General features: G+C 40.9%; 1 protein-coding gene across 8 annotated transcripts in view; it reads left to right on the top strand.

The window, feature by feature from the left end:
• LOC111863720 (B-cell linker protein) overlaps positions 1–14532 on the top strand; it is a 35861-nt gene that overhangs the window by 11483 nt on the left and 9846 nt on the right. For all 8 annotated transcript variants that reach the window (XM_023850288.2, XM_023850287.2, XM_023850286.2 and 5 more), the window contains 4 exons: positions 1638–1940; positions 2363–2539; positions 4445–4556; positions 13437–13592. In XM_023850288.2, coding sequence (XP_023706056.1) covers positions 1638–1940; positions 2363–2539; positions 4445–4556; positions 13437–13592 — 748 coding nt within the window. The remainder of the gene's footprint in view (positions 1–1637; positions 1941–2362; positions 2540–4444; positions 4557–13436; positions 13593–14532) is intronic.

Genomic DNA, 14532 nt, shown 5'->3' with positions numbered 1-14532 from the left:
TTCGATTCTGGGTCCATTGTTATTTCTCATTTATATAAACGATTTACCCAAAACTATAAATGATAAAAATGTACCTATATTATTTACAGATGACACTAGTTTGTTAGTTAAAAGTTTGAACTATGATGATCTCTGTGTAAATATAAACAATGCTTTTCATAGTATAAATGAGTGGTTCAAAGTAAACCAACTTTCTATAACTTTTAACAAAACTCACTACATTCAATTTACAGCTAGAAATAATAATCCTAAATCTGAAATAAGAATTGTATATGATAAAAAAACAAATTACATCTGTATCCAATATTAAATATCTGGAATATTCAGTGATAACATAATGAGCTGGAAATACCACATTGAGTATATTAGTTCTAAACTAAGTGCAGTCTGCTACATAATAAGATCGCTTAAACCATACACGTCCATAAATACCTTAAAAATGGTTTATCACTCTTATTTTAATGCTATTATAAATTATGGTTTACCCTTTTGGGGAACTCACCCCAAAGTATAAACATTTTTAGAATGCAAAAGAATATAATTAGAATTATGTTGGGATGCAGAAGGAGGGATTTGTGCAGGAACTTATTTAGAGAATTAGAAATCTTACCTCTGGCATCTCAGTACATATACTATCTCTTATGCTCTTTGAGATAAAAAACAGAAACAAATTCATAGTAAATTCAGAGATTCATAGAATAAATACCAGACAGCAAAATAATCTCCATCAGCCTCTTGTAAATTTGAGTAAATACCAAAAGGGAGTTTATTGTTTAGGAACAAAGGTCTATAATAATCTACCACAACATATTAAGGATATATCGAGTGACACTAAGAGTTTTGAGGTGCAATTGAAACAGTTTTTACAATTACATTCTTTTTATTCTTTACAGGAATATTTCCGTTATAAATCTTTTTAAGATGCGAGTAGTTGAGTTGCTTTACAGTTAAAAGAAGACAAGATTGTCAGTCTGTGTTCTGGGTTTTAGTTGCGTATTTTAGATATACACAATCTTTATATCACTGTATACTAGTCTTTATTTCAATTTATTATACTATTAATATATGTTATACAAAACTCATTAATGACATTGTGTTTTAACTATTGAATTTTTAATTAATAGACTTGTATAAAACTGTACAAATTGTATAAGGTTTGCCATTACTTTTACTACTAAAATTAACTTATTTATTATATTGTATATGTTTATCAGTATTTTATTACAAATGTATATGCCATTGGATGACGACTATAATTCTTAGTTGTGACTGTAACTAGGACAATTTCCACATCCTCAGGAGAATGTATTCTTGACAGGATTTATGGAAGGTGAATAAATGAAATGAAATTATCCCAAGGAAAGGGCAACCAGTATCCATTGGATAGGGGGCTGGGAGGGTCCCAGAGCCAGTTGGATGCTGTGGCATACAGAAAAAGTCTCTTACCCCTGTCGAGAACTGAACTCCAGCCATGCAACCCATAGTCTGTCACTACAATGACTGAGCTATGCCAGTTTCCCACCAGTGCTCATAGGATAGATTTAATAAGCTTATCTGTGGCAGTTTGAGTACTCCCAGTACAGATGTAATGGGACTGCATCACACTGCAATGAAATGAAGACTTTCCTCTGTTACAGTTTGATGAAGAAGATTATGAGAGTCTGGACAAAGGGGTGCATGCTCCCAACATAGATGCTTTGGCAGCACAGCTGAAAAAGTCGCTTGAGGAGCGAGTACTGGCTGCAGCTGTCCCACGCCCCATGCCCAGTGCTCAGGCAAAGAGGCGAACGCTGGAGACCATTCCCCCACGGAGTAGGCCAGTCACAAAGATCCCCCAGCATCCGTCAACATTGCCACTACATGCCAACAAGTCGCAGGCTGTCCAGGGACACCACAGTGAGGAATGTAACTCAGATGAATATGAGTCTGTCAAGGAGAATGTGAGTGTGCTGCTTACTCAGTGTGGCCTACCACACAGGATGAAGTCTTGAAGCATGTTGGAAACACCATTAACAAAGAAAATTAGGTTTATGATGGAATTAGGATGAGAATAAATTTAAAAATGGCTGCCATCTGACTGGATAAACCTCAGTGCTGTACTGGACACTGTGGAGAAGAAAAAATCTCTTGTCTCTGCCAGCAATTGAAATCAGATTCCTTGGTTGGCCAGCCCCTAGGCATAGTTGCTATTGTATTTAATGTGCTATCCCATATGGCGCTCACATGTTGTGGGGGAGGGGGGTAGGTAGTTGAGAGGATGTTCACGCGAGGTGCACTGGACAGCTTGGGAGTGAAAACAGTGTGAGTAATTGTGCTGCAGTTCATGTGGAGGCTGTGAGGGAAACCTAGTCACTCATTGCAGGAGAAACCAGCCCAGTTGCTACCTGGCGATGGAACTGAGTACTACCTTCAGCCAGTGGGGCAGCCCGCAGACCCGAGGACTGGGGGCCCTCCGCCACTGCCTGCCAAACCCTGGAGCAAACCTGCTGATGCATCCCTGCCATCCATAAAGCCTCCATCACCTCCAAGGAGAAAATCGGTAAGAGAATTCTTTATTAGGCAGTGAATTATAAGTACAGCACATATTTTCCCTGAGAAACAGTTGTATCAGCCATGACCACAGCCTAGAAATCAGATTTTCGTGAAAGGAAGGCTGCAAAAATGGATGGCATTCAGACTCATGCTGACACTGTTAACCATGAGTGTCCTGATGAATCACACTCAGATGAGAGGAGTGTCAAGTTTTCAGAGTGTAAGATTCATGCCTTAATTTGTAGAAATGTGATCAAGCAAATTAGCTTGAAGTTGCAATACTTCTGACTCATATGTTGGAGGTGACCAGTTTGAATATTACTGGGTCATCAACCTAGATTGTTCATGGTTTTTCTCAGTTTCTTCAGGCAGATGCCAGCCTAGTGCCTTCAGTTAGGTCATAGCAGCTTCCTTGCAGATCCATTATGATCTGTTAATCACTAAGCATCCTACCATTTGAAGCTGTGCACTCTGGTTTAGAGACAATGTCATTAAGTAAACTGTACATAAATAAACAATAAGTGAAAGTGTGTCTGTGATTTCTGTGGCTGCTGATGGTGTTACATGAACATTGAGCCTGTGCGATCTGTTGATGCTCGTTCATTACGTGAAAATGATCTCAATTTCAGCTGACTTATATACAAACCAGAAATTGGCACTGAACAGATTAGTGTTGCCACAGATGATTTTCTACAAAATATGGAATGGTTGTGTAAAATAGAAACATTGAATAGATTTGGGAAGTGGTTCTACTCCATGGAGTACAGTGCTCCTTCCCACTTGCTGTTCAAGACGCTTTTTAGAACCCAGAGATGCACTACATGTTTACAAGATCCTGTCACTGGACCTTATCCTTAGCCAATGGAATCTGATCCTCATCTTCAAACCCCATAATTTTAAGACCCGTTTCAATATCATTCATTCATTCATTCATTTCCTTTATTTTCCATATATCCATACAGGCAAAAATCCTAGGATGTGGAAATAGTCCATTTGATTATAGATGTATACATGTAATGGATTACATAAGGCTTCTGTCTTACATTCTTCTGTCTATGTCTGTATCTCCCAAAAGATCTCTTCCTCGAGATTTTCTGACCAATTTTTATATTCTTCCTTTCACCTTCTCTTTCTCAGGTTTGAATTTTCTCCTCAGCACCCCCTGCTTTTTCCTATTCATGTTGGTTACTGTTTGAAATTATTTACATTGCAGCATCTGTGTATCTAGCAGGAGTTTCATTGACCACTTTATGTGATAGTGAAACAAATTCTTGTACTTTGACTTGGACAAACTTTAAACCAGCCAATCACATTACACTGGGTGGGGGTGAATTGTCAGTCCAACACTTATGCAGGAAGAAACTATTAGCATTAAAATGGATTTTGTGGACTGGCTTAGGATGTTAGCAATGTTTTGGTTCCCAAACAACAGAGTTTTGTAGACAGTCAGCTGCTGAAGTTCAGTCAGTTGGGCAGATTGTTTGTTAACCTCATTTACAGCTGAATGCCAGTCAAAGGGTTGAGTGCTGACATATGTGAGAACTGAGAAATATGTGTACAATTTTTTTTGGTAAGCATAAGCAAAAGGGCCAGTTGGGTGTCCTACATGTGCTTTGGAGGAAGATATTAATATGGATTGTAAAGAAATAGGATACGAATGCATTAACTGGATTGATGTGGCTAAGGTTAGGGTCCAAGGGCAGGCTCTTGTGAGCACGGTTATGAACCTTCAGGTTCCAAAAAATGCAGGGATTTGCTGTCCAGCTGAGTGACCATCAGTTTCTCAAGGACTTTGCTGTATGGACTTGGTTGGTTAGGACTGTCAAGCTACATCTGAAAACTTAGGAAATATGGGCACAATGAGTGTCAGACATTCATAAGCCAATTTTATGATCTTTTTTTTTTTTTCAAGGATGACAGTTCATGCAGTCCTGGAAACTCAGGGGATGGTGTAACAGGACGGTTAGGCGAATTCTTCAGAAAGCTCCGGAGCCCAGCCATCAGCAGCTCACAAGATTCCAGAGGTTGGTATTTTATTTATTGTAATGGGGTAACTGCTGACAGAGATTTTGGTTACCAGTCACATAGCCTTGTTGTATCTCAGGATTACAAAACAGACACAGAGCTCACTGAATAGTTATCTTCTTTCCTGTTACGTTTTTCTAAGTACCGTTTAAACTAGAAATGTTCCATGTTTAAAATAGATCTCTAATTATGTATATACCAATTCAATTTTAAGAATGGGTTGTTTTCAAGAAAAGATTTTTGATTTGAACTTCCTGCAGGAGAGGGATTGTGTCTGAATTAGTGCCGTATTTGCCCAGCAGTGTTGCTGCAGACATCTGACAGCAAATTGTGATGAGTATATTCAGAGGTGAAACATGGACTTTGTGGAAAGAACATATAATACTATATTGCGATTTCATGAACATCTAGAATGAATGAGGGAAAATAATGGTTGTATGTTTATTTATTTATGATTTATTTAATGGCTCTGTCAGTAGCTCAGTTTGTGTATGTAGTATCAAATGATAGGATGATAAGTGAAGAATGATGAATTAGAACAGATACAGAAGGAAGTGGTGCTCCTGTCCTGTCATTTGCCTGGGTAGTCTGAGGAGATCCACAGAATGCCTCACTCAGGTTCGCCAGTCTTCCAGCCGAGATTCGAACTGGTCACCCCCCCCCCNCATAAGCCTTGAGCAGTGCTGCTTGAATGAGAAGCACCAAGTCACTGAAGGGCACCTGGCACCAGGTGGACCATGAGGGAAGGTGGGGACACTGAGATGGTTGGATGTAGCCCTGCCCCATGTTTAGTGCTGTGAAGGCTGTCCTGCCCCTCATACTTCAGAGCCCTCTGCTGGTGGGGACAAGCATGTGTACAGTACCGCTGAGTTGAATGAAAATGAGAATTGTGTCAGTACAGTGTTACTGTTCCAGGAGGAGTGACGTTCCAACCGTTCTGCTTGTTGTGTCATCATTCCTCACTCTGATATGTATGAGCATGTAGATTTTTCAACTGTCCTTTTGTTAATAAAAGCAAGAAACTTTCTCACTTTAGGTATTTTGCCCTTCTTTCTGATTCTTAGTTTTTGGAAGTGGCTCCTAGATTTGTAACAAATATATGCAGGCCTCATGATGGCAATACGAGTACATGCATGACAGGAGATGCTGATAACTCCTTAATGTGAGCCTGCAGGAGTGGGATGCACTCTGTGCTGTGTGACTTGTGCAGCCTCTGTGGATACACAGTGAATTCTTGCTCCCAGTGTATTCTCTCTACCATAGTCTACTTAGCATCGGTTCTCATGACGTAACGTGCAGCAGTCCCCCCCCCCTTGTGCTATAGCATCTGTCCCCCACATGTGGCCTCCTGCTGTGCTCCTCTCTGTGTTGTTTTGCAGTAGCAGCACATCGGCCTTCATACAGCACAGCCCCATACTGAGGGCTCGCCCTGCGCACATGAGAGGTGTGCCATTAAGGTGTATGGGTGGCGTGGAGGCAAATGTCTCCCACATGTGGCCTCCTGCTGTGCTCCTCTTTGTGTTGTTTTGCAGTAACAGCACATCAGCCTTCATACAGCACAGCCCCATACTGAGGGCTCGCCCTGCGCACATGAGAGTTGTGCCATTAAGGTGTATGGGTGGCGTGGAGGCAAATCTCTCCCACATGTGGCCTCCTGCCGTGCTCCTCTCTGTGTTGTTTTGCAGTAGCAGCACATCGGCCTTCATACAGAACGGCCCTGATAACTGATGGCTCGGCTTGTGCACATAAGAGTTGTGCCATTCGGTTGTATCGGTGATATGGATCCCCCACCAGAGAGCACCCCTGTCTTCCTCATACCCATGTTAGGGCTGTCCTTCCTTTGTTACTGTCCAAGCATACCTACTGCACCTCCCCCTCCTTGGCCACTTTTATCTTGGGTTTCAGATATCTATTGCTCCTTTCTTCTGTTGGTATGTTCTCCTGCCTACATCCATATCACTTTCCCACACTCACTTGCTGAACTTTCTCTTCATCCCTGAGTGTGGTGGCAATACATTCCTCTGAAATGTCAGTGAACCATTAATCAGATTTTGTGAAATTGATGTGTAATGTCAGTGTGACATTTTGATTTGCAGCCATATTGAGTGATGAAGCTTGCATTATCTAAAGCCATAAATGGGGTTTTCAATGTATCATATTGAGTATTTCAGAGACTTTGTTGTAATGATATTTTACTTGTTATTATGTTCTTGGAATATGGAATTTACTCACATTCTGTAATATATTTTCTATTTTGCTGAAATGTCACTGCAAAGTGGCGACAGGTAAACTTAACAACCTACATTTAATGCCATCGGAAAGTCTCTGTACTGTGTTATGGAATACTACTGAATTTTTCAAAGCCTCAATGACCTTCAGAGCTCGTATCCTGCAAGATGGAAACGTGATAATTTGTACTGTGGTGTAAAGCTGTTGTCTGAGAGACATGTGTCCTTCTGAAGTGTTAACTGGAAACGTGAATGGAATTTTCTTGTGTTCATAATTCTTCAATCAAGAAGGTTGCTTGTTATGTGGGAGAACATGTTATGATGGATGTCGTTATCAGTGGGCTGCCAGCTGTTCCCATCAGTTGTTGCAAGTGTCTGGTGTTGTGGGAAGATGAGCCAGGGAGGGAGTAGGGCATGACTGAGGGTGACGTGATGAGCACTGTGTTGTGAGCGGTGTGCGTGTGAAGTGGGCAGAGTTGTGTTGCAGATGTTAGATCCCAGATTCTGCCTTCATCCATAATTGAGTCAGGGTGCAAGTGTTGTGATATCAGTGAAGTAGGTAGAGTCACTGACTTATTATGAGCTGTGATGTCATTACGTTATGCAGAAACTGTTTTGGTTTTGTGTGGCTGTGAAACACGGACTCGTGCTTTGACAGAAGAGGATGAACTGCAAGTGTATCGAACTGAAGAGCTTATGGAATGAGAGAGAAACTTTGTGATATCTCCTGGTAACTTGTCATTGCTATTGTTGTGAGGTTGACGAGGTTGCGGCAGGGGGATATCATATAAAATGTTAGAAAGTGCGTTGAGGGAGAATGTCAGAATGCACTATGGGATCGCGGACTGGGGGAGGGGTCTTTGGTATTAGCAGTATTGAGCCTTGTGGTATTAGTCAGCTCCCATTGCAACAGATTCTGTTCTGCTTTCCAGACACAAAAATGTTTCATGTCAGTGTTACTGCTTTGCATGAACGTTCAACAGGGATATAATTTCAATGCATCTACACATTTAATCTCTCAGACTCCTCAGTAGATTTTATGATACTTGGTATTGGCAGTGTATATTAAAAGTGGCGCAAATTATATATTGGTTTGGTATAACAACTTTACATGAAGCTCAAAACAGTCGAACATAGTTAAAGCTACACCCTTCTGATGTGATGCTGTGTAGTGTGGTAAGTCATTTTAACGTTTCAGAGGAACCTGCTGCCTCCATCTTCAGGGTACCAGACTGGGACATCAGTCCCAGTGTTCCCTCTTTCTGTATCCATACCACCTCACTTTGTTCGCACCCTCCAGTTACGCTTCTGCCCTGAAGACAGAGACAAACAGGCTTCTCCAGAAACACTGTAGTTTGGACGCCTCACATCCTATGAGACAGCGATCTTTATAGTCACCAACGCAATCTCAGAGCTCAGAAAGTTGATGTGATTTATTAATTGAATAAATAATTTGTTTACAGAAATCTTGTATTTGATATATTCTTGATATGGAGAGCATCAAACAGAATGCAGTAACATAATTATTTCCTTCTATGTGCAATGTTGTCAATGGTAGAATGTGCCCACTGTGTTAATTTGTGTTCCCTCTGACATGTGACCTCTGGGGTCATGACCTTCATTCTGGCAGCTGTGAGGTCAGCCATTCATCTTGTTGACCCCAATCAAGAGACAGGGAAACCACTATATAAGCATCACAGTACTTATTCTGCATGTTCTCAAGCTCTTAGTTTCAAATCTCTGGCACTGTTGGCTATGGACTTCATGCTTTTCCCCAGTAGCAAAACCCCATCACTTTCAGTGATGTTATGACTTTGATAGCAAATACAGCAGAATATGAAATGAGCCATGGAAATTGCAATGTTCTGAGTCCCATCCTGCCTGCAAATTGCATGTAGTTGCATCAACTGTGGTTCTAGTTTCAGGATTCAATACTAAGTAGTCAGGTCTTATAACATAAATGATCTGTCATGTATACTGCTAATACCAAAGCATACCATTGGACATGATCTGAGCCAGCTGAGTCCATTCACATCCTCACACTCTTATTTATAGGCGGATAGTTTCCAAGAGGCATCGCTACCAAATTTTGTATTTACCTATTGCTTCCACATGTAGCACACTGTCACTGAGGTAAAACCACCTGGTGCATTTGAGTGGGGGTAGCACATCCTGCTTCACTGGTATTCTGGGTGTGTGTGGATAGTGACTGTACTATGTGGCATGAGAATGGGCCACACTGTTAGGGTCACCCCTGCGCAGCACCTGCCCCGGGTGGGGCGTGGGTCATTATGTGCTTTTATGTGCGAGTTGCTGGGCCTCTGGCCCAGAACCTGCTGCAGCGACTCTGCAGTGAGATGGCTGATGTTGCTGTCGGCATGAAGAGACGCCTCCTGTACCCTCTGCGGAGACTGCTGTCACGCTATGATTATGTACTGGCACCAGAGTGCAGCACTGCGGCTCAAGGTAACATAACAAGTTACTAGGATTTGGGGAAACTACAGAATTGGTGAGGATTCTGCAAGAAGTGACCGTGAACTGCTTCGAGGTTTGAAGTAACAGAAAACCGATGATCTGGGTTATGAATTGGTAATGACTGTACAGGAAGTGGCCATGGCCTGTTTTACAGTCCTATCCAAACATCTGACTCAGGGAACTGAAGAGAGCCATTGCATGGATTATGAATTTATGAAGACTGTTCAGGCAGTGGTCATTTTAAATGTACCCCCATAATATTAAGTCACTTTGTGTGTTTATGGAAGATGGTAAACAGCCTAAAGTTCTTGCATTTCTTCTTAGTGCTGGGGGAGGGGTCATGTATTTAATCTCCAGAAGTAAATCAAACCGAATTAAGTGTTATACGTATTATCTACTTATGTTAAGTGACTGTCATTTTGGTCCTTGTGAATCTTTGTGTATCTCTTATTAAGATATTTACCTTATATGTAAAAAGAAATTTTCATATTTTTAATTTTTTATACATATTCTTCATTTTGTTACTGGACACGATGACTACTATGGTCTAGATGTTTTTGGTATTTGAGAAGTTAAGTGGAACATCTCAACAGATTAAAGTAAATGCTGGTGCTTCCTCAACAGAGTAAAGGTAAAGTTGTCCTGTGCTTCATTAAGCAACATGCTATGAAAGTGAGTGGGGAATGGAAGTATAGATTAATGCATTATTAAGTAGATGGGGTGAGGGGTCAGCTTCACACCTCAGCTGCTTTGTCCCTGGGAAATGGACACCATCACCCATTCAGCAACAGTTGTAATTATAGGGTAAATGTACCCAGTTTTGTGACATACCTCATTATGTGATACGTTATCTAAATTTTCCAAAAAATTAGGTATATGTTCCAAAGCTATCCTTGACAGTCCTCCACAGAGGCCTCCACATGGGGCAGAATTAGAGCAGTGTAAGTGAAGGGAAGTGTGTCATGAAGTCATGTGGGTTTGTTTCACATTACTACAGAAGTGTTTTAACAGGAGATAGCATCTTTAGAGCAACACAAACAAAACATAAGGAAAGTATGTTGAGTGTAGCATTGTGTGGGATGCATGTATTTCAGTCACACAGTGGGGGGGTCTCCTGGAAACCTGTCTCCCACAGAACTGACAGTCTGTCCCTCAGTTCATACTTGTCAGAGGTACCATGTCCACCTTCATGCCGCAGCAGGCCAATGCTATTCGGAGGGTAGCAACATTTAATGTGTCTTCACGTAGGGAGAAGAGCTTATCTGCATCTATCTGTTATACGACTGCACCACCACGCATGTTCACAAGTAAGTTGCATTAGTTGATTAGCATGGACAAGTGTCAGTAGATGTCACCACATACTACAATGAAGCAAAATAAAGTTGTAATATTTAGAAGTGACAGTCCAGGAAAAGCTGCGCAGTGGATAGGCAGGTCCATTTGTGAAAGTTGAGGGGGGTTGTGATTAGTCATTCGTTTGTTTTCAGTCCAAGCAGACGTCTGAAGTTCAGTTAAAAGCTATATGTATAATATAAACTCCATCATAAATGCAACACTTTATTGTAGTTCTTGTCCCCCCTCTTTCATACTACATGTTTCAGCCGCAACCGGCCATCGTCAAGTGTATTTTACTTCACGTAGCTGTCACACTGCACTCAATATTAACATTTAAACTCCAGATTTCTAATTGTTCATTGCTCTGTCGTCAGTCGGCATCCGATATTCCAGAACTCCTCTTGTCAGTTTTGTCAATTATGTTTAAAATCTTTATTAATATTGACTCATCGATTGGTTTAAAATTTTAAATTCTCAATTTAGCTTTAATATTTAAAATTTATATTTAAATTTAAAATAAAAAATCAAAGAGATACCTGCTCTATGCTTATATGTTCAGCAGCGGCTACCTCTTACTTTCAGCACAACTCGCGTGTTATTTTTGTGCATGCTCTCTGTGTCTGTGCCACTGCTTTTCTTCAATACGTTTGCTCGTCCATCCAGGGATTATTTTCCTGTGTCCAAAGGCAAATGGCTCATTGTTATCCATGCAGGGGGAGCTCAATGTTTCATCCCTAATGCCTATGTCCGCTTCAAATCCCACCAATTATGAAAAATGGTTAAAGGAGTGACTTATTCCTAACCTTCCCCCAAATTGTCCTTGTCATTGATAATGCTCCCTACCATAATGAACAACTAAACAGAACCCCTAACTCAAACTGAAGAAGAGATTTTATGATATTCTGGCTAAAATATCACCTTCCACCTACTACCTTCAATAACACTGATTTTTCATCATTGCCGAATCAAGACATATATAATATGATCCTACCACTCAAACCGAAATACCTTTCCTATAATATAGATGGAATCTTTGCAGAACACAATCACAATATTTTACGACTCCCTCAGTATCACCCAGAACTCAACCCAATTGAGCTAATATGGGCCACCGTAAAAAAATTGGGTTGCTCAAAACAATACCACATATAAGATGGATGACATCATTAAACTGGCAGACCAAAAATTGGCTTCCATAACTGCAGAAGAATGGCAACGTAGGTGCCAACATGTAAGGAACATTGAGCAACAATTAATGGCACAGGAAGGCCTTTTGGACGCAGGACGGGAGTTTGTCTTCCATGTTGGCAGTGATAGTGATGACAGTTCTGATGATAGCTCCGATTCATCTGGTGGTGACGAGGAAGGACAGGCATGTGGAGATGATATCTGTGCGGACATTGCCGGTGTTGCCCCCTTAGAATAGACCCGTTGTAATATGTAAATAAACTCTTCATGTATATAACAGTGAAAAGTGTATAGTGCATAATAGTCATAATAGTCTGCCATTTGGCACTTAAAACTTAACATCGGATGTGTGACCATCATCGAGACTAAACCACCAACACTATGCAACACAATGAGGTAAGAAGTTATTTCCTTTTGATAACGCCTGTACTGCATTCCCCGCCATACTTGTCGGCATGCTGGAGCACTCCCCGCCACTACCAATACTTCTCATACTCAGCGTTGGAGGACTGTCAGCTCTAAATACTACAACTATAACTTTCCAAAATAATCCCTTTCACAGAAAGCTGAAAGTCTTACAGTGAACAGCGCTGCATTGGTGTCATGTGGATACTGTTTAAAAAAGTAAGAAAATGTGTATGTTCTTAATGGTGTGTGGGAAGCAAAGATTTGAAGTGGATACCTCCAGATGCTGTACTGCTGAGCTAACTTGCTAGTTGGTAGTAGTTGAGCTGCCAGGAGATTCTATGGTCCCCTGAGTCAGTTGAATGCATTCTACTCATGTATCTTCACAACTCTTGCGTAGGTTCCATTTTAATATTATGATCTGGCATTTTATTCACTTTCTCTTATGCATCCTGTTCTCTGTGATTCATCTCTTGGGGGGGGGCAATTATCTTTTGTTTCTTTAGTTTCTTTATTCCCTATCCATCTCAGAATTAGATGTTCGAAGATGTTTGTTCTTGAACACACACTGTATATCTGTACTCGCCAAGTTTCAGACATGTACAAACAACAGTGACTTTTTATTTGAAAGGCCCAGAATTCTGATTGTGACTTGGAGAATGGCTGTTCAGAATATTAGATGCTTTCTTCAGTTTATCCTAGAATATTGCATGGTAGTTTCATAAAATAGGCCATGACTGCCTGCTTTCACATTCTTTTCTGCTCATCATTCATAACTGTTGTGTCACTCTGCTTGGCGAGGTGTCAGTAAATGTTCCAAGAATGAGAGGATCACAGTGAGCTGCTGCTGAGTACAATATCTGAGAGTGACTGGAAAGCACAGAGTTTCAAAAGCAGAAGAATTTCTGTGGCATTTAGCAGACCAGTTTACAGTTTTATATTTCCAGTCTCATGTATAAAGATACATAACAGACACATTTGTTGTATTCGCTGAAGCTGTGACGTTTGTCTGAAATTGTCTCAGACATAGTGAAATCTGATGTCTTGATGTGACTGTACTATCCCCCCCCTCCCATGTTGTGGTCTGGTCCACACTGCAAACGTGTGGCCCATATGTTATATTTCTTACTGTTAACTCTGTGTGGTACATGTGGTCCACACAGCACAGATTTCTGCTTGCTGTGGCACCACCCATCAGCATTGCGCTGCCTCAGTGTGTCTGAAGGAATGTAATGTATTGTTATGCAGAAAGGGCTCCAACGCCAGAAGTGAAAAAGGGTCCTGCACTGCCTGTGTCCAGTCACAAGCCACCATCAGTGGAGCAGCGACCAATCACATTCCAGAGCACACAGCGCCCCTTGCCACCCACACCAGATGACAGCAAATTGCCAGAGAAGCCTACCAGTGAGTACCAACCTTGTAAACTATGGTTACAATTGTTTGTGATGAAAGGGAGTCTGCCTGCAGGTATTTGATTTGATTTGTTTTGTGGTACTATATTAGTCATGATCACGACCGTGCAAAGTACCCCATTAAGTTCGCTGTATCTGAGCTGTCCAATTATATGCACAAACCACAAACAGCTTGCAAACAAAGCAAACAAGATGCAGTCATTTCCATTATCCAGTATGTAATTGAACAGTATTCCAAAAAGGAACATATTTTGGAATTATGGTTTTTAGTAATCTTCCTTGTAGTGTAAAGAACTTAGCTCACAACATGATTTGCTTGAAGAGATTTCTTCTTTTACATTAATTTTACTAATTGGAAGAATATTTTAATTTCAACATTAATTAATGATCTTGGACTATTTATGCTGGATGGCTAGCAGCATATTCTTATGTTAGATTACTGTAGTCTTGTTTGAGATTAGTGTGATGCATGTTTTTATATATATTGTAACATGTTTTGTTACTGAAGACGCCGTAGAGATGGTTAATTGGTTTATTTAACAATCTACAAATAACGGCTACAATTACTTATCTCACAGTTGCGGGGTTTCACACTTTATAACCCTAATCGCATTAATCTGTTAACACTGTTGCGGGGTTTCACACTTTATAACCCTATGCGCAAATCAGTTCGCTCTGCCTTCAGTAGTCTACACGTTTGCAGTAGGGGAGCTTTGTATCACTGTATCACACGCTCCCACTTACACAATCACACACACGTCCGGTTCTTCTATCCGCGACGGCTGCTATACTCCAACTGTAGTCCGCTGACTGGAGAACTGTTGATAACACACTCTCGTAGGCTTGCTCGGAACTATCTTCGGCGATGGCCACGTTATAACTCGGCTGCTGTCACAGTACAACTGAAGTCGCCGACTGCTACAGTAGAACTC

Source organism: Cryptotermes secundus, unplaced genomic scaffold, assembly GCF_002891405.2.
Source record: "Cryptotermes secundus unplaced genomic scaffold, Csec_1.0 scaffold520, whole genome shotgun sequence".
NCBI lineage: Eukaryota > Metazoa > Arthropoda > Insecta > Blattodea > Kalotermitidae > Cryptotermes > Cryptotermes secundus.
This window is presented reverse-complemented; position numbering and strand designations above follow the sequence as displayed.